At 34.9% G+C, this 19,584-nt stretch overlaps 1 protein-coding gene and 1 non-coding gene across 3 annotated transcripts in view; both read right to left on the reverse strand.

The window, feature by feature from the left end:
* The window catches only part of Gtf2a1 (general transcription factor IIA subunit 1), a 170,724-nt gene that overhangs the window by 14,836 nt on the left and 136,304 nt on the right, over positions 1 to 19,584 (reverse strand). For both annotated transcript variants that reach the window (XM_033766721.1, XM_010616244.3), the window contains 5 exons: positions 15,834 to 15,935; positions 6,384 to 6,588; positions 5,020 to 5,084; positions 2,615 to 2,690; positions 1,571 to 1,704 (listed from right to left, as the gene is read on the reverse strand). In XM_033766721.1, coding sequence (XP_033622612.1) covers positions 1,571 to 1,704; positions 2,615 to 2,690; positions 5,020 to 5,084; positions 6,384 to 6,588; positions 15,834 to 15,935 — 582 coding nt within the window. The remainder of the gene's footprint in view (positions 1 to 1,570; positions 1,705 to 2,614; positions 2,691 to 5,019; positions 5,085 to 6,383; positions 6,589 to 15,833; positions 15,936 to 19,584) is intronic.
* LOC117287173 lies at positions 5,637 to 5,781 on the reverse strand. Its single transcript, XR_004518385.1, has one exon. It is a non-coding gene; the product is annotated as a small nucleolar RNA SNORA79 (small nucleolar RNA).

A 19,584-nucleotide genomic window follows, 5' to 3' on the forward strand; every position in this document is an offset into this window, starting at 1 on the left:
AAAAAAAAAAAAAAAAAAAAAAAAAGTAAAGTACTTAATACTGAATGCCTATTAGCTGCCATTATGTTCCAACAACATAAACATTTCCTTTAAGAAAATTACAGACTGAATATGCAAGATAAAGCAACAACTAAAAAAGATACAAAATACTGTAATAGAACACAGGTATTAGAATCTCTAATGGAAAAGTTTGTATTTCAGTGTTTTGGATACTCAACTTGAAGATGCTCAACTGGTAGCCTACACAAATATTCCAAGATCTGAAAATCTCCAAAATCTGAAACTCACTTAATGCAAAGCAATTTAAATAAAGGAAACAACCCGCATAAGTAGGCCATTTTGAGAACACAGAAAAGGGTGCCCATTTTTAGCTTGGAGGACAGGAATGATCAACATTTATCTTCCTAATAAATAATATTTCAGTTTCTATGTGTGCTACAAGGAAATGAGCCAGACTTTTCTGTTTGGTTTATCTGGAAGGAATGAAAGGAAATATGGGATAAAATGCCGAAGGCAGTATTCTAAATAAAAGAATAATGTCAAGTGAAACCAGAAGTGACAACAGCACATCATTTCTGGAAAGTTGTAATTAGGCTGGATTAATAGTTCTGTTCTCTAATCTTGGCTCTATCATCATATTACTATATTAAAATTATGTGTTTTTTTTTTTAAGTACCTAAGTTCTGTAAGAAAATAACTACACCTCTCTCAACTTCGTTCTTGCTGTACAAGAGTGTACTACTTCGCATGTAAGTATGGTACAAGTACTTGTAAACTTTAAACAGGTGCTAAAGCAAATAACTGGGGGCATGGTAAGAGAGAAACCTGCAGAGTTCAAATAAACAAGAACTAGCCCCAAGGAATTTTTTTTTTTTAATCTTATAAACCATGTTGAAAAGTGTGGACTCTTTCCAATGGGCAATGGAAAGCCACTAGAAAATTTTAACATCTTTATGAAACTGATAAACCAGACTGTAAACTCAGCCAGGTTAGGAAACAGAAGATCAGAGGCAGGGAAACAAGAGGATAATACAGTATTTTTAATAATAAATTATGATAGCATAAACTAAGACAATAAACTGCAAAAACTAGTTTCAACTATAGGAAAGATTGCAAACAAGGCAGGAAGAAGAGGAAGAGGAAGAGGAAGAAATCACTAAGAACTGGCAGCACTACTGATACCTTGGTTATTAGCGATCAAGGGAGATCTCCCCTTCCCCCTTCCAGAAAATACATAAGCATCATCAAACTAGTCATCTCAGCCTTCCACCTGAGACTTCCCTGAGACTTGAAAGCCAAATGACTAGCTGAGGAGGCTGAACAGAGTAGAGTGGTCCTGACAGAAAAGCATATTCAGAGGGATGACAAAGGACAACCAGATACCAACAATTCAGTTTGAAATATGCTGACCATAAATTAAGCTACAAGAGATAAAAGAACTTAAAACAGAGAATACTGGAGAAAAATCTAATCTGTATATATAAAATGATGGAAAAAAGAGAAGAATCACCCAAATAATCCATATAGAAGATGAAAAAACCCTATGGGGTTCATAACTGAGTTCTCTTACCTGTTGTATGACAGGAGCTTGTACACCACCAGGCTGCATTTGTGGTATAACCTGTTGTTGTAGAACTACTGACTGCTGAGGCTGAAAGATATACTGGGCACCATTGGCTGCTCTGACCACCTGAAGAAGCTGGCCTAAAGCAGAAAAAAACCATGTATTCCAAGTTACTATTTCAGCAATGACCATCTCAAAATAATATGAAATGTCAAACTACAACAGAATTTAGAAATTATCAAGATGGATGTCTAACAATCTTATTGAGGGCTATCACTTATACATATAACTATAATCATTGTCTTCCCTATCCTCCTTGCACATTCAAATACTTTGCTTAAGTTCTCTTTTTCTATATGTACAGTATTAGTCTCATTCAACTGTTTTCAATAAGGGTTTAATGTGTGTGTAGGGGCACACGCCTGTAGTCCCAGCTCCCTCGAGGCTGAGGCAGGAAGATTTGCCAGGAGTTAGAGGCAGGCCTGGACAACATACTGAGTTTGAGGCCAACTGAAACTACACAGCGAGACCCTGTCTCAAAAAAGCCAAAACAAAAAGGCAAAAACCTCACAACAGATTATGGAGACTTTGAAACATAACAGTTCATTAAACTACAGCTTCATTAAACTTTTGGTTCAAAACTGCAAAAAGCAACAAAAGTTCGCTGAACTAATGATGACGGCCACACAATATTTTATGACCAGCTTATACACACAGAACCAAATGTCCCACAAATGGATTGCTTCAGATGACCCAGAATCCTGAATTAGCTAGTGAATAAATCATAGGTTAATAAAATATGTAGCAAGACAAGTCTCTAATTTGTTCTTCATGAATTTAGAAATTAACCAAATAACAAAACACAATAAAATCAAGATTACAGAGTACTTCTGAAGAGCAATTTTCATCTTCTCAATAATTACTACTGCAAATGCATATACTACAGCTCTGAGGGTTACTGTAACAAGCTAAACCAAATGGTAAGACACACAAAACATAGAAGGTTAGATGCAGTTCTCTGAAATGTTTCCATTCATTATTCTTATTTACCTGAATTTGTTAGTATTTGTTGAACAGGAGTCACACCTGCAGGGAGTGCCAAGGTAGCAGCTGTAGCAGCAGCACTCTGAAGATATAAAAACAAAGGAAAAATACAAAAATTACACATACACATAAAAGTATCTCAGTTTACCTCTATTTTAATTAAATATTTTAATTGGTATATGCAATTTTTTTGTTTAGTGTGAAAAGTTCTAACAGTAAGTCTAAATCCTATGTTATTAAATAGTATAAGACTATCTAGACAAACCCAGACATGGTGACACACACCTGTAATCTCAACACTCAGGAGGCTGAGGCAGGAAGATCACTGTGAGTTTGAGGCCAGTCTGAGCTACATAGCGAGTTCAAGACCAGCTTAAATTACTTAGTGAGAACCTTGTGTCAAAAACAAAAACAAACCCAAAGATTTAGCCAAAATAACCTAATTACTCTATTTTAAGAAGCAATATAATTATTTGGTTTGTTTGCGTTTTTTCCCTAAGAAACATACTCTAAGGAATCTCATGGGTAGATTTTTTTCTTACCTCCCTCATCAACTTTCTTTAATGCCTTCATACGTTCAATCTAACTTGTACACTTAGAAATACCCATATTAAGGACAAATCATAATTTGTATTACTGCTTCCTTTCTCATTCTTTGTTTTAAATTTCTTCTATTCAGTTAATACACGTCTTAATTTTCAGAATTTCTACTAGAATCAAAAGGTGTCCATACAAGATAATGTATCTGAAGAGTACTGCTGGGCAATCCTATCCTTCTAAGATGCTGTATTACCCAAAAAGAAAAAAGGAACATACTGGCATCATATTCTAGGTGAAATATATACATGTTGAGCATCCCTTACTCCAGATGCTAAAAACCACAAGTGTTCTGCATTTTGAATTTTTACCTTCATATACATATCTTGGGAATAAGATCCAGGTCAAAACATGAAATTAACTTATGTTTCATATACATCGTTACTCATATAGCTTAGAGGTAATTTCATACATTCTCAGTAAGTCCCAAGGTTTATCTCCATCTCTTATATAAGATCAGGTATAGAATTTTCCATTTGCATCATTTCACTGCTCCAATTTTCCAATTTTGGAACACTTTGGATTTCATATATTCTTGTCTTTTTTGTGCCCTGTGGTACTGAGGATTTGCTGGGAGTACAGGTATGTGCCCTGTTTCATATTTTCAAATTAGGGATGCTCAATATATACTAATAATAAATTTAAAGGCTTTAAATACAAGCCATGTAGTTTTAAATTCTGTATCTTAAAATGGAGCTATCATGTAATAATATTGGGACTGTATTCTAAAGTTCTTTTTTTGTTTGTTTTTCTGAGACAGGGCCTCACTATGTAGAGGAGACTGACCTGGAACTCACTATGTAGCCCTGGCTGGTCTCGAACTCAGTGATTCTCCTGCCTCAGCCTCCCGAGTGCTGGGATTACAGGTGTGTGCCACCACGCCCAGCTATTAAAGTTCTTTAAATCCAAAAATAACTTGACTATTTCTGGATAGTTCATTTTTCCTCTTGCTCTCCCTCAAAAGAATTATGTTTCTTTATTCTGTTCTTTATTTTGTACTTTCATTTATTTATTAATTGTCTTTTCCCCTCCCTCTTCAATCTTACCAAAGGTATCTAAGGTCCACACATTCATTCAACTTAACTTGTATGTTTTTAGAAGCATTCTACTCTGATCTTCTCAGGAAGACCTGGGTTGCCCCTTAGCTGTTTTCCTCAAGGTGAAGTCTTTTCCCCATTTTCTTTTCTTTCTCAATTAAAGCTTTTGCCTGTACTTTTGTGTGGTTTCAATTTTAATTTCCATTATCCCTAAAACAAGTCCTTAATCACGAGAACTTTTTTTTTAAAGGTTGAAGGTTAAAAACATCTGAGAACTCAGAATCAAAATGGAATTTTTCTAAATGAAAATCCTTATGCATCATGGAATTCTACAATTTTCATATAAAAGAGCTGAAATACAAATAGAGACCCTCGATATTTGGGAACGTTAAAAATTGAAATTTCTACTATCATGTATACAATTCTGCCAAGGTATAGATCTGTGAGGCTGCTAATGTAGGGAGGAACTGTGACATAATAGGTATGTCTGGTCTCCTACAGCTATTTTTTCAAAAACAGCAGACAAAAGACCTATCACAAAGCACTATCCTTTTGGTATTTTACCAGAAAATTGCAAAATTTTTAAATGTCTAAGTACCAAGTTAAACTTTACAACTGCTGCTAAGTACAATATTTGGGAAATTTAAAGGGGGGAGAGCTCTTTTGTCCAAGTCTTCAATGATCTTAAATTGTTACTATACAACTTATCTAGGCAAATCCACAATTTGGATTAGACTATGTGTTAAGCCAATCTAAGAGTTGTGTCCTATCTCTTACCATGTTTGAGGCATTCATATGTTGTATCAGCTTAGAATCAGGAACAATGACTTGTGGTGCTGTAGCTACAAGAAAAAACAAGCACACATGCAAACAAAGACACATGAGGCTATTTCATAATCACAGGAATAATCTATATGTTGAATTTCATGTTTTTCACATTTTCTGCATTAGAACCCTTAACCATTTGATTTCTATGGAAAACAACAATTGTGTTATGTCCACTCTATACTAAAAATCTAATAAAAAAATTTAAATTACAATACAAGGATACAAGGGAATTTAGAAACAGGAAAATAGTGAGATACTCAACATGTGAATACATTTCTTCCAGAGTTTGATAACCAGTAGCAAAAAAAAAATTTCTGTGCATTCTTAATAAAACAGAATTTTCAAATGTAATCAACCTTGCTTTACTCAGTATTAACTGTTTTACTTAATATAATGTACTAGTTAGAATGAGCTAACTTATTGAGAGCAAGCTCAAAAAGCTAAACTATTTTTAATTTACACAGACCTTTTTTTCCAACCTGACAACTACAACAATCATGTTTCTTTCATCAACTGTTTAAAACTACAAATCAGAAATTATGGTAATGTTACTTAAGTGTAAATGAAATTGTCTGATTCCGCAAATTTCAGAGAATAGACAAGACAATCCCATTATCTTAATATTCTCTGAGTGAAAAAAATCAAATTTCAATTTATGATGACCTAAAATCCTAGTGCCAGGTCTCAAAGCAATAGGAGGAACAGTCATCAAAGATTAAAAAGATACAATAATTTGATATAAGGTTCAGATTTAAAATAGGGTATTGATATAAATAGTAAAACAAATAAGCAGTGAAATAACCCAAACAGAACTTTCTACTGTTTATCATCAACTTTCTTACATATATTCTCAGATGAGACAAATAGGTACTAAATGGTTACCTTAAAATTTTCATTTACAGTTAATTCCTCTCCAATGAAAAGATTCACTAAAGTAGAATGCTCAGGAAATTTTGTAACTGACTTGATGTTTGTCATTCGGGAAAAATACTTGCTACATGCAAAGGAGTCAAGCTTCTTAGCCTTTCCAGGCCAGGATTTTCCCCAGCTGTGAAATAATACTAAAAGCTCTATTTCAAAAAAACCTACATAAGATATTAATGAGAGTATAAAATAACCTGCACATCACAGTGTTTGGAAACAGAAAATTTATTAACTGAGATATTACTGTATAGCTCTCTTGAAAGAAAATTAATGTAATGCAATCTTTTGTTTACCAAGCACCTCTTAAAAAGAAGATTCAAGAAACCCAGAGTATTACTTTGGAAAAAAACTCTATTTGGGCTGTAATAGGTAAACAAATTCAGTCTCACCTTGCTGTGATGCAGGAATAAGGACCTGCTGGGTCTGTGCTTGCTGAGGTACTGTCTGCTGAGGTTGAGCTTGCTGATGGTGGTGGTGGTGGTGGTGTTGCTGCGGCTGGGGTTGATGCTGTTGCTGAACTTGCAATAAAAGCTGCTGTTCTTCTGAATGAAATCCATCTACTGCCCTAGATTGCATCAGTTTACTCTCCCACAGCTAAGGCAAAGAACAGTAAAGATTTCTAAGTGAAATAAGAATAAATAACTGGACATTTGGACAAAATATAGATTTTTACTAGCCGTTCACACCTAGCCCCACCTCCTGGGTGGAAACTGGGGAAGTGAACCTAGGGCCTTCGCAATGGGTGACATCCCAACCTTTTAAGACACGATCTCACTAAGTTGCCCGGGCTTGGTGCAAACTGATGATCCCCTGCCTTAGTCTCCCAGAAGGCTGGGATTATAGACATGAGTCACAATGTCTCACTAAATATTTCGATTTTAAAAATTTATAGAACCACAAAATAATCACTAATTCTTATGCAAGTATAAACAACAATGAAAACAAATCTTTAAAGAATCAAACCTCATCTGCATTTTAGTGTACGAAAGAATTTTTCCTTTTTTATATCTTCAACATTTTCTACAATAATCCTTTAACTGGCAGATACTGCTAAACAGTTTTATATGACAAATTTTTTAGTAATCAAAAATATCAATATCATTAATGATTTATGCAATTCTTTTCTTAATACAAAATTTTTCTGCCTCTTAAATAACAGATAAACAACAAAATCATCTCTTCTTAATTTGGAAAAATGAGAAACACAGAGGCAATCCCCAAGGTGTAAGAGCCCCAACTTTTCATCTGTTTAATCCTGTGAGGAAAAAGAAACAGTACTGCCTGATGCTCTTACAGGTTTTCCCAACACTTTTTTTAATTGTGCAGCTATAAACATACGTATGCATATGTCACTGGTATGATGACTTAAACTTTTTTTTTTTTTTACTTTAACTTTTTAAAAATTAATTTTAGGTACATTTTAGGAAGACAATATACTGACTTATCATTGGAAATTTGTACCTTTTACATAATCTATCTTGGTTCTTATTATTTCCCCATTCTTGAAATTGCCTTCCTTTTTTTCCCATTATGACAAAGACTAACAATAGTTTTCATTTTTGCTTTAGCAACTTCTACATGCTGAGCATTCCAAATCCAAAAATTCCAAACATTAAATGATCCAAAATCTGTAACTTTTTGGATATTGACATGATACCACAACTGGAAAATTCTACAACATGAAATTTTGCTTTAGGTAAATTACTAGAAATGTATAAAATTACCCTGAAGCTGTAATATAAGGTATATATGAAAAAAGTTAATTTCATATGTACACACAAATGTGCCAAAATCTGACAATTTCCCAAAATCTAAAGTAAGTATTTCAGAAAAGGGATACTCAGCATATAGTTTCTCATTTCACTGTAGGGATAGATAAGAAGTCAGTGAAAGACAAAAAGGAGAAAAAGAAAATATCTGCAACTATTTCATCCTTTCTCCTAGCACATTTCCTCTACCAGGATTAGTGTTCAATCTGAAATCTCAACTCTGTAAGAAATTACCCAACAAGGTCATAAACCAGCCCTTGAAAATAGAAGTGAAACATCTCCACATACTTTTTCTCTTCCACCATCTACTCTTGGGATACCTCCTCACTCATCTGAGGTTTCTACTACATCCTTTAAGTTCCCCTTGCCATAAAGAGACTTTTTACTAATCTCCCAACCCCTTCCCATTCTAAACATTCTAGATTTATGTACATCTCTAACAGTTTAATAAAATAGCAAACAATTTTGCCAGGGCAACCATCCCCTAAAAGGACCAGTACAGCTATTCTGTGTTTGATGACTGTTCTGACTTACAGCCTGCTGCTTGAACTCACAACCTGTTTTTTGTTTTTGTACAATTCTATACATCTTGTTGACAGAGCTTCAGTGTCTTTTTTGGGGGTCAGTACACCTTGTTTGTACAGTACTGTAACTTTGATGACTGAACTGTACCATAGTACTGCATGCAAGAGTTATGCAAATAAAAGCAAAGTCATCAAGCTGAAGTTTCCTTTGACTATTTCTTTGTTCTGAATATTGTAATGTACATACTATATACAATTCCTCATTTAGCGACCCATTCATTTAATGTCCTGGTGTCAGGAACCAACTCGGTCATTAAATGAAGAGTGCCTGTATTTAATCTTGTCTGAAATCTATTCTTCCAGAGATAGTAACCATATGTTTCATGATGGTTGTGAAAATTCAGTAATATATCCATGTAAAAACACTATCAGTCTAAAGTCAGTGGTAAATAAAAGTCAACTAATATTACAGAAGTCAGGAAATCAGTTAATCTTAGTATGGCTACAAATGAGGCCAAAATCACTTATCTTTCTTAGGCATTTTCCTCATCTAAAAAGGGGAAAAATGAATAAAATTACTTCTAATCTTACTTTCAGCTAATAAATCTAGGCCTCTGCAAATTCTAAACTAAATGCAGCTAGTTTCCTTCTGTAGTAACAAAGCACTATTTTCTAGGAGTTCAAATTTGTCTGGTTCATTTCTGTGAAGTGGGCTCCTCAAATAAGGTATTATCAAAATAGACACTTATTTGTCAAAGAAAACACATTAATGTATAACATATGGCAAAGTTCTCACTGTTATCACCCAAACCTTCTGTAATCTCTCTTCTTCTTCCAAAAGAAAATAAAATCTCTGCTTGTGGAAAAAGAAAAAAAGACTATTAATGTTTTAATAAGATGTTTTTAAACCATTATTTTTATGACTCATATCCTGAGCAATATGGGGCTGGTTGGAGAGAGATTTAATAGAGGTACTCAAAATGATGCACAATATAAAACTTTTGAACTGTTTATTTCTGGAATTTTCCATTTAATATTTTCAAACCACAGTGACCACATGTAACTAAAACCTCAAAAAAGTAGAACTGGGGCTGGGGATTTAGCTCAGTGGTTCTGCCACCACCTGACTCACAAGTGCATGGACCCGAGTCTAATCCCTGGTACCAAAAAAGCCCAAAACAAAGCAGTAAAATTGCATAGAGGAAGACTACTGTACTTATTTACATTTACGAAAGCAGATTCTTGGATCCCATTCTACTATCCCTATAAAGTCAAGACATTCTAGAGCAGGAACGTCAAAATTTGCATTTAACTAGCACCCTAGGTATTTTCTCCCATTCTAAATAGCAATTGCCTTAGGATGGCACATTTCCCAGAATATAACATACCTAACTTTTAAACTACACTCATTGTGATCAGTAGTTTTTCTCTCAAAGATGCATAGCAAGTCAAAGATTAAAGGCATACAGGTTCAAAGAAAAGCAGTCACTTATTACCCATGTATGTTAAGAAACAGTTCTACTTTTGTAGTGACTATACTGAGTCTACTTTATTAAAGTATAAACATTTTCAGGGCAGTCTGTCTTACTTAGGATCTAAGAAATGACTAAAAATGTACCAGCCATCTAGTACTAGATCCAAAGAAAAAAATGGAAAACAAACTATTCTAGAATATTGTTTCTCTGTAAGGATGCTACCAACACTTTAGACAGGGCAATTCTTTATCTTATAGAACAGCCCCACAGGAAATGCAACATTCCTGGTTCCTGCCTATTAAATGCCAACTGTCTACTAGTCACCCTAACATATGAACACAGCCCAACATTTTCAAAAGCTCTGCAGGGGTTACTACAGTAGTCCACTGAGAATTGGTTATTTACCAAGAACCATAGCACTATTCTAGGTAGCATAAAAAATACAAAAATAAAATCATGTTAGTACTGAGCTTAGTAATCAAATAATGCAAAATTTGAATTGATTCTATGTTCAGTGTCTCTTCTAATTTATACCTTTTTTCTTTTTTTGGTGGTACTGGGTACTGAACCCCAGGCCTCCATACTGAGCTACATCCCCAGAGGACTCACCTTTTTAAATTTTTGAGACAGTCTCATTAAGTTGCTAAATTGCCCAGGCTGGGCTCAAACAGGTTATGTGCCACCAGGCACAGCTAAAGCATAGAATGTTTTCATAAATAAAATGTTTAAAATTAGCCAGTAATCCCTGCACTCTGGGTGGCTGAAGGGGAGGATTGCTAAGTTTGAGGACAGCCTAGGCAACTTAGCAAGGCTCTATCTCAATATAAAAATAAAGGGCTAAGGAGACAGGTCATGCAAAGGCCTTGGGTTCAATCTGCAGTACTGAGGGAAAAAAACCAAAAAATTATTGGTTGTTGACAAATGGAGCACTGTTTTGGCAACAGTAATCACTGTGCCATAATTCTATGGAAGACAACTAGGAATACAGAATTGTTTTTTATTTGTTTTGCTTAGAAAATATGAAGAATCCTTTCCTTCTTAGTTTTACATATTCTCTTTTTTCCAAGTAGCTATTATTTCTGGCAGCCCTACTTTTGTAATTTTTGCCTCAATGTCTAAAATTGATAAAGTTCATATTCTGTTCCTCAAATGATGAAGATGTATATTTGTAGACATGTTAAGTAGATGTTTCAGTAACTAAAATTTATTAAGTGCAGTATTTTATATGCAGACTTTTCACAAAATAACCCTATAAAACAGACATCATCACCCTTTTATAGAAAAATAACCTGAGGAAGTAACTTATCCAAGATCAAACTGAGATATAACCTAGGCAATCTGACTCGTCTTAGGGCTGAATTTTGCACTGAGTACCTACCTTGCCTCACTGTGATTTCAGCTTCAATCCAAGCTTCTAATCTCTGAACTTATACTACTAGTCTCAGACCATCTGATAGCTTCCTTTTCACTATTAAGCACTGTTTGTCATAAAAGATGAAAGACCTAGGTTCACATCTATACACTAAGGGTACTTGTCAATGCACAATGTGTGAAGCTACTTTCTGATGTATAAAATGTGATGACCTACTGCTTCCTGGCAATATGCTAGGCTAGAAATTCTGAAGGTGTCCCCTATTTTAATAAAACATCTAGTTCTTGAATAAAACATATGAGCAATTCCATTTTGGGGCTTCCAAGAAATGTTAAGGAAACATAAGGTTTCCCTAAGAGCAAAGCAAGTAAAAAATAAAGTACTCAACTTATGGTGCAAGTACTGATATACCTAAGAGTATATTAAGTATCTACATATAACTAGAGTACATTTGGGGGTGGTTCTAGATTGGGGATTTTGCACCTTGCCCCTTAGAGATGTGGTTACATTTAGAGATATTTTGGTCACAACTGCAGGGTACTACTGGCATCTAGTGGGCAGAAGCTAGTTATGCTAAGGTGTTAAAATGAATAGGACCAAAAACAAACAAACAAACATGGCCCACTGATGGAGCTAGTCGACCTTAATTTTTAAAAAAACAAAATGCTGGGGAGAAAGTCCCCAGAGCTCAGTTCTACAATATAATTACTTTGATTTTAAGTTCACAGATTGTGGCCAAACGAAAAACTCAGCAATGTTAGCACTTTTAAATAAAGGATACTTGTTTGAAAAAAAAAAAATGAATAGGACAAGCTGGGTGTGATGGGACATGTATATAATCCCCGCACCGGGGAGGCTAGGCTAAGGCAGAAGAACTGAACAAATCTGAGGCCAACATGGGCTACCAATGTTTCAAAAAAAAACAAACAAATACAAATAACAACAACAACAAAGACTGAATAGGACAGTCCTTGCAATATAATTAACCAATCCAAAGTATCAGTAGTGCCAGAGCAGAGAAACCTGAACTAGGCACAGATAAAAATGAATCTCATTTTTATTTACAACTGAGGAAACTCTTCTCATTTTTTTGGTTTGTTGTTGTTGTTTTTTTTTTTTTTTTTTTTTTTTTTTTTTTGTATTTTTGTTTATTTTGTTGTTTTTTTTTGGTTTTTAGACAGGGTCTCACTATGCAGTTGAGACCTCACTGTGTAGCCCAGGTTGGTCTCGAACTCACAGCAATCCTCCTGCCTCAGCCTCCCTCAAGTCTGGGATTACAGGCGTGTGCCACCACGCCTGGCTCTTCTCATTTTATCAGAAAGAAAGGTTATGTTTTTGTATTTCACATGGTACCTGCCTATTTTGATAGGATAGATCTGAGTGTCTGGAAATCAGAAATTAAATAAATATTCACTTTAAAGAGAATTTTAAGACTATCATCCCCATTTGCTCACCAATCCAAAACACAATGTATACTCAAATATGGATTTACTAACAGAGCCATCTTATCTATCTCCCATAGGTCACACATTAAAATTGGACCATAGCAATTCAAGAAATAACCTCAAAGAATGGCTGATATTTTAAAAACTATCACTTTTTCTAGTAAACCCTTAAAATTATATGCATTCTCATCAGGAATCTGATTCACACTACAGTCTTTTCAGCTTTATGCAAGTTTCCATAAGTTTGTGAAATGCCCTTGTAAAAGGAGAAGGGGCTAAAACTACATGGTAGTCTTTATTCAGGAGTCATAAAATATAAAATTAATATAAAACAATGTTCAAACCTGCATGTTCCAATATGGCAGCCACCAGGCACATGTGGTCATTTAACTAAAATAAATAAGAATTAATCTCTCACTTCCTCTAATTATATTTTTAAGTGCTTAATAACTATACATGACTAGTGACTACCATAATGGAGAAAACAGATACAGAACATTTCCATTACTGCAAAAAGTTCTTTGGAGCAAGGCATAGTGATGCATACCTGTAATCCCAGCCCTCAGGAGGCTGAGGCAGGAAAATCACTGTGAGTTTGCAGCCAACCTGGGCTACACAGTGAATTCAAGGCCAGTCTGGATTACACTGTGAGACTCCGTCTCAAAAAAAAAAAATCACAAAATGTGGATGATGCTGTTAAATTTAGGGCACATTACGGATTTCTAATGAGATCCTGAAGAAATTTAGTGTAGCGAATTAAAGTTGTTAACTCATATTAGTCTTAAGTTTTAACTTCCACTGCAACCCAGAAGAACACATCTCATTTAATAACAATGAGAGTATTAAACAATTTTGTTCAGTTAGTCTAAAGCTGCACTGGTTACTAACCAGTACAGCTGAAGATTTACTGGATGTTACAGGCATTGTGGTGAAGGCTGGGGATTCAAATTTGAGTAAACTGCACTTTCTGTCATTAAAAACTAATTAAGTATCACTTCCATAACCTAGAAAACATCCTTGTATATATCTAAAAAGTCAAATGTATGAAAATGTAAATCAAGTAATTTGATGTCAAAGACTATTTTCTTTGGAATCTCTTATTAGGGACCAAGAAGAAAAATCAATTCTCCAGATTTTCACTGTGCAAAGCAAGAGTAGATAACAACTCAGACTGACCACTGACCTAAGATAAACTACTTGAAAATCTTTTTGACTGATTTTTCTGCACCTACAAATGCTAAGGTTCCAAAATCGAAAGCTCAACCTCTAGAAGTGTACATAAATTGGAAAATATTTACTCCAGTAATACTGAAGAATCAAAAGCAGCTTATTCTCTTATTAGTCATATCCCTGAGGTACTTCATGCTGTTTGAGCAGTATACAGTGTTCTTCCAACTCATGTTTTGTCTCATAATTGGCATTCTTACATTTGCATTTTTAGACAACTACTTTTCACTATTAATAGCCCTTACATTTCTCTCAGGGTAAACATATTTCCTCATTCTAAACTTGCATTTTCCTTCCTCACACAGATTTGTATTGGAAACTCTAGAAAGTTACTCACAGAAGGGTGAACACACTTAGGCATATTTTATCACCACGACAAAAAAAGAGATTGGTTTCATTTAAAATAATGAGTTGCTAAATTGCAGCCTCCACATCTTTATTGAATGAATAAATAAGACCATAACAAATGCTCCTTAGCATTTACTTATGGGTTATTTATTTATACACAGCTCTAAAGGAATTCAATACCCAATTTCTAAACCAACAGTACTAAAACATTTTAACGTCAGAACCCTTTATCTCTTTCAAAAATTACTGAGGACCCTAAAAGCACTTTTATGTTTGTGAATACTATTTATAGTTATTGTGAGATAAGAAATATTTTAAAATATTTACTAATTCACTTAGAAATAAAATGCATACATTACATGTTAACGTAAGATTTCCTAAAATACAGTAACCATGTTTTCCAAATAAAAGTGCAAAGTGACTCATGCCATACTCTGCATTTCACATTACTATTTTGGTTGAAGTACATGAAAAAAAATTTGCTCTCCAAGTTAGGTAGTTGGAGGGGAAAAAGTATTTTGAATGATGAGTTCTTATAAATTCTACAATGTAAAAATGTGAAACCTTTTACCAATGAACTGTTCATACTGTTAGATAAAATCAGTTAATTTGTCTTGCACTTTGAATAGATTTTCAACATTATGCAGCGGCCATTTAAATGAATTATGCAAATATTTCAAGTATCAATACATCTCATTAAGGAATCCCAAGCAACCAAATTTCCTATCATCACTGATTCACATTCTTTTAATATTCAGTTCTTCAGAAGAAGTATGCATAAAGTGAAATTGTACTGCCTAAGAAACATCATCTCAAGGAAGAGCACTTGTATGTTTGAGTTGTGCGCCAGTCGCTTTTCTCACAGAATAGTTTTTATCTAGAAGAGTGACAAACTACAATTTCTCAGACTGGACATATAGTCAATCTCTGAATAGAACCCAGGAATCCAAAGACATACTATACTTTGAAAAACCTGTATTTTAACCAAGAGAGCAAAAACATCCCACAATTTCACTGAGTCACAACAACACTAGAAAAACTCAAATCGAATTTTAAGAAATCTAACCCGCTCCCAATGCAGAATATATTATAAACCTAACTTTGGCCCACTCACCAAGGATCTGACTCAAAAACTTAAAATTCTTTTATTCAATTCTTACAACTTAAAACAAATTTGATCATACAAATATATTAGGAGCATTAAAAACTTTTTTTAAAAAAAAAAACCTGTTACATGCATGTCAAGTAATTAAACCATAAAATGTAGCGTTAGTTGTCCAATAGTCATAGCTAATGCTAATACTAAACACTGTGCTAAGCATTTTATATAGCTATTGTATTTAATCCTCAAACAACTGTGGAGGGAAAATGTAAGGAAAATGAAATACAAAAGTAGTTTGCCAGTCTTACCCTGAGGACCTACACTCCCTTCTGAGCATATACTTCTTTGATTCTAAATCTGCTTATGCCTCTACTCAAAAAAATGTAAAAAAAACGAAGTAAAAAAGGAGTTTGCCTAATGTCAGGGGAAGAATGAACGGTAGAAGAGATTTTAAACTACACCCTACCCTAAACTATACTACCCTCCTTCAAATCAAACATTCATCCTATGAAAAAATTATAAATTCATTTCTGAGTTAAGAGAATGGTGACAGACTGGAAAAAAAAGAGAAACTCACAGTTTTTAGTTCCATCAAGACTTGTTCATCCACTCCATCATCCAGAAAGATGTCCCTCACATCATTAATAACATCTTCAATCACAGATCTATACAATTTAGGCTTTAAAGGAAAAAGAGTCTTTAAAAAGATTGTTTTTTAACAAATTTTCACAAATTCAACAAATATAAGTTATTTTGCCAAGGATCTAAACCTTATTTTGGAATGCAAAGCTTTAAAGATATAGCCATTGTAACTGTTTTAGAATTTAAAACCTTAAAGATATGGCCATTCCAATAAACATTATCTGCCCTTGCTAAAATGGACTCAATGTAACTCATAAATCAATTTCCATTAATAATTTCCTATGTTGTAGTCAAAAACCTAATATAATGTTTAAACATAGTTCCATAGTTTCATACTTGGTTTAATCCCTGCTTTATCGAATAATCATGATATTAAGTCTTAAGACCCTGACAAATCGTATTTCCAATAGCCTTCTGCCTGGTAACAACTAGCAAGCTAATGAGTGTTCAAGTTTAGAAATCACCTCGCTTCTCTGTTTTGTGACCTCCTCTGTACCTTCAAGCTATACCATTAAACTGTTAATATACCCACAATTACAGGTCTCAAGGTCCCAGAAGAACAAGGAACACTGATGCCTTTAACATGATTATTCTGTTTTTATTCCCACCCAGGTGACACAACGGAACAAAATCATCAACATCCCTGTACGTTCATTTTACTATTACTATCATTACTGTGTTGATATCGCTTGTAACGTACTTGGGGTAGAATGGAGAGGCTGGCTTCTAGATAATTATCTGAAGAATAAAATGAGACCAGATGTGAAAGTACTTTAAAGGATTTTTTTTTTTAAACCAAAAGGAGGGAGTGAACAATCAGCCTAACCCACATCCTATCTGTAACCTGTTACACAAAGGGAAGTTTGCATGTCAGATAATACAGTAGCTGCCTCCCTATTAATCACAGCCAATATCAGAGAACAAATGTTAACAACGTTTTGTTTAATGTTTTGCCATTGTTTTACACCTTGCTTAAGGTAAAATTTACAGGCCACCCAATAAAACCAAATGCTTGCCCTCATAAGCAAATCCAAAACAGAAATAAATACTTCATTATCATCTCTATTGGCAGTAGGGAAATCTCACGAAAATATGTTGTCTAGCCAAAAGTACAATGAGTTTGTCAGGACAGTATACCCTGACCATTAAAAACTTTTAATTTCTTTTCAATTTTTTTTTGTTGTTACAACCAAAATAATTTAAATATCTGGGTTTCCGCTCATGTTTCACTTGCTGATCAGCTTTATTTTGCCAAATCCGCCTGTGTGAATTTTATCAGTGAAATATGCATCTCTACAGTTCCTACCTATATAAGTACATCCGACAATGGATATACCTTCAGTGATTTAATTACTGAATTACAAAAGTTAATTGAAAGTATTTTCTACTCGTTATGACTCAAGGCATTATAAATAGTGTAATTTTAAACTGGAGAGATAGACCTCAAACTGATGATATACAGTATACAAGAGCTGAGCAAAAACAATAGTGTGTTTATTACAATAAAGGACACCCTGCCATTATTGCCCCTCAAAATAGTCCCACTCTTTTCAAACACACTTATCCCATCCTCACCACTGTCTGCAGCAGTTCTGGACATCCTCCTTTGTATATTTTCATGGCTGCCTTAATGTCCTGAATCAATTCAAAACTTTTAAGGGATTATTGTGTGTTTCATTCACCTTTCGCACCCGATCTGGCACCGTGGAACTTCTGGCTCTTCCCCACAGTCAAAATGACTGTAAAAAGGTAAATGTTTTTAATACATTCAACACACCCAGGCAGCAACAACTGTACAACTACACACAAGCACAAAATATGACTTCCAGAACTGCTTAAGTGGCAAGAACGCTAGACAAGTGTGTTCGAAGACAGGGTGAGTATTCTGGAGGATTAATGGCAATGTGTCATTCACCATAATTTTTTTAAATAAAATGTTTATATTATTTTGGGTCAAGCCTTATATGAATACTTCTCCCCCAAACTAAATGTTTTGATGTTTCTGAAGCCACCCTAAAATATTTTGCTCCAGAACTTCTCTATGTCTGGTATTTCCTATTTAATCAATTATACTTTAAAATCGTGCTTTTGTGTCTTATTGAACCCCAAACTTGATCATTTACCCAAGTCAAAAGCATTAATGTTAAAGGGAGAAGAGAAATGTGTTGTCTTCACAAAGTACATACCGAGAGAATAATTTAACAGAATTGCTCATAATTTGAAGTGCTTAACATTTTTAAAAGCATGTGGGTACGTAGGGAGTCACTATCTGAAATATGCAATTTCTAAATTATTTATAATTCTAAGCTTTACCTGAGCCTTTTTTTTTTTTTTTTTTTTTTTGCCTTTTACGGTATTTTACTACACAGAACAATTTGTCAGGTTTAAGAAAGAAATATTCCAAACTTTAAAACTGTTAAACTAGAGGGTCATGAATGACATCAAGTGATAGACACATTAGAAGGTTCCTTTCAGAAATATCAGTTCTCTGATGCAATGCTGGAAAGTAAACTAGATCAATTTTTTATACAAGCTACCATGTCCAGTGCAATACAAACACTGCCTACTTAGAATTTTCAAGAATTTTGCTGTAAGACACCTCATTCTCATTAGTCACAATTCCCCTTCACGGACATAAAGACTACATACAGGTGGAGACTTAAGTCATTTATTTCTATGAAAAGCTTTGTATCTAGGTAATTACTGGAAAACACAATGAAAGGAGCTATACCTGTAACACATTTCCTGAATACTGTTCCTCAGTAACAAATACTACCAAACCTGTCTTCTGCAGCTAACATTTAAACTCGAAAAGCATTTTAAATTTCCAACAATGCAAGCACATTTCAAACCAAGAAAAATGATCAGACCATCTGATCGAAAATTATTTTAAATTTTAAATAGACAGCAATTCGGGTTATCATTTCCCCTAACAAACAAAGAAGATACATCCTAGCTGCTATTGCAGCGAAGCAAAAACTTGGGGCTCGGAAAGCAGAGCCTGCGGGGTGCGAAATTACAGCGATAAGAAAAAGACCTAGAAATAAACTGCGCGGCTGCACGCGCCCGCCTCTCGCCTCGGGAGCACGCACTCCCAGCCCCGCTCTGAGCAGCTCTCACTATTTAAAGCCGGATCTGGTGTTTAAATGGAGAGGCGGTGACGTAGGCCTGAAAAGCACCTTCCCATCCTGGCAGAGTCTATATTAGAGAGCGGCAATGGCTCTATATAAACAGGGCAGCCAAAGGGAGGAGGACCACAAGGCTGAGGGACTGAAAAGCAGGGTAAGCGGCCGCAGCCATGATGGATCGACCCGAGTCGCCAACGGTACGGTGTCGGGCGGCCGCGGGCTTGGCTGCAGCCTTTGGGACCGGGCAAAAACGTGTTTTGTCACAATAAAAATAAAGAGTTGGGTGGACTAGTGATCGCATTGCGTTGGTGACTGAAAAGGTTATTTATGTGACTGCTTTTTGCAAACCTACGTGATCGCAACGAACCAAAAAGGGACAAGCGGGAAGTAGGCAAATTTCAAGGCGAAAGCGGGGGCACTTTGACCACGGCAGGTTTTTGTTTGTTTTGGTGCTTTTGCTAGTGCGAGATACGATGAGGGTTTTGCTTCCCCTTCGCCATTTTACCCGTTCGGAAGGAACTGAGATAAGTGCTTTTCAACCTTCGTCTTTAAAAAAAA

The sequence above is a fragment of the Fukomys damarensis genome, unplaced genomic scaffold (genome assembly GCF_012274545.1).
Source record: "Fukomys damarensis isolate Sample0158 unplaced genomic scaffold, DMR_v1.0_HiC HiC_scaffold_21, whole genome shotgun sequence".
In the NCBI taxonomy this organism is placed as follows: domain Eukaryota; kingdom Metazoa; phylum Chordata; class Mammalia; order Rodentia; family Bathyergidae; genus Fukomys; species Fukomys damarensis.